Below are 1,588 nucleotides of genomic sequence, written 5' to 3'. Positions count from 1 at the left end.
CCAAATTTATATGTTAGAAAAAAACATTAAATAACATTTTTAAAAACAGAAAAAATCAAGAGATATACAACTTTGTTGAAATGTTGTAGTTTGTCATTTTTTGCAACATTTAGCATGAATTTAAATGTATTATCTTTCCGTTTCTAAAGATGTTCTGTGACTAAAGTCTCATTTTAATAAACATATCCGTTTAATAAATCTGTTTTGTTCAAATGCAACAATATTTATTACCCATATTCACTGAGAAATGGATAAAAAGATTAATTTTCAAAATGGGGTGTACTCAATTGTACTGAGCACTGTATATATAAATGTTATTCTTGGAAAAGTCTAGACGTATTATGATATATATATTCAATGCGTTTGTCACAGTAAATTACAGTAAACAACATAATTGTAATGTACTGACAGAAACAATTCTTCTATGTTATTTTTAATCGCAGGCATGTTCGTGCGTTTGATTTCCAGCAGAACTAGTGACATTTGTGAAACTCCAAATAAACACAGAGAAACACCTACCACCAAGACGAGTCCACACTAGGAGTAAACATGAGCAGCAGTAAAATAAAGAGCAGGTAAATCCGCTGAGTTGCGCCTCTCCGTTCACGGCGTGACAGGAATCTTTCACGCGCGCGCTGTCTGTCCCTGCGCGCCGGCGACGCGCACCCAACTCCATCAAACTCTGGCATGTTTTACGCGGTCAGTTTATTTTTTTATGTAATCCAAAAAAGTCACTGGATCTTTACAGCTCTTAAGATAGATACTTTATTTCTAATAAAGTAACTCTAAATGAAAAAACAAGCATCCATGTAATATTTGTTACTCTCCAAATGTAGTTCCTTTTGTGAGTCCAACCGCTGAAGGAATTTGAAAATGTGTGTTAAAATAGCTGTCCCGGCTTTTAATTGCGTTCGGAGCGGTCCAGTGAGTGAGGTACAGTATCTGTCCAGCAGAATCAGATCTAATGGAATATCTCTGATTGGCGGAGGTGCGCGCGCGCGCTCATTGGCTAGAGTCAGCACGATGAGACGAGATGAATGAGCGCGCGCGCCATGATGCTGTCACAGCTCCAACACGCTGTCAGAGGCACTAGAAAGAAGCACACCACCTTTTTCTGGACACCACGATGGTAATATCACGATATTATTATAGTGTCTTGAATTAACAATAATATAATTGCATGTATGTATTAGTGAGGAAATCATTCAGAAGTTACCGTTGCCACGCGTTATGTCTTATAGGTCGTCCACAAATAAAAATGACTCGCCCTCAAGTGGTTCCAAACCTTCATGTTTACTTTTTCTGTTGAACATAAAATATGTTTTGAAATATGCTGGAAACTTTTAACTATTTCCCAAAGAAGAAAAAACAAATACCCTGAAACTCAATGATTACAATTGTTCAACAGAAAAAGGAAATCTAGTTTGTGAAAAGTGAATGGTGACCAAATGATGACAGAACTTTGAGTTTTGGGTTAACTATCCTTTAACAAATTATTTAACAATATATTTTAAAGACAGATAGCACAAGCACTCTTTTTAAGCAAAACAAAAACAACAAAAAATCTATCCTTGCAGCATCAGTATAT

The 1,588-nt window shown here is 36.0% G+C and overlaps 1 protein-coding gene across 1 annotated transcript in view; it reads right to left on the bottom strand.

Annotated features, from left to right (window-relative positions):
• wnt2ba (wingless-type MMTV integration site family, member 2Ba) overlaps positions 1–882 on the bottom strand; it is a 19,672-nt gene extending 18,790 nt beyond the window's left edge. Inside the window, exon 1 of the mRNA XM_056460457.1 lies at positions 520–882. Within this exon, the coding sequence (XP_056316432.1) occupies positions 520–689 (170 nt within the window). The 5' untranslated portion in view covers positions 690–882. The remainder of the gene's footprint in view (positions 1–519) is intronic.
• Positions 883–1,588: the final 706 nt, after the last annotated feature.

This window comes from Danio aesculapii, chromosome 6 (assembly GCF_903798145.1).
Source record: "Danio aesculapii chromosome 6, fDanAes4.1, whole genome shotgun sequence".
Taxonomy (NCBI): Eukaryota; Metazoa; Chordata; class Actinopteri; order Cypriniformes; family Danionidae; genus Danio; species Danio aesculapii.
This window is presented reverse-complemented; position numbering and strand designations above follow the sequence as displayed.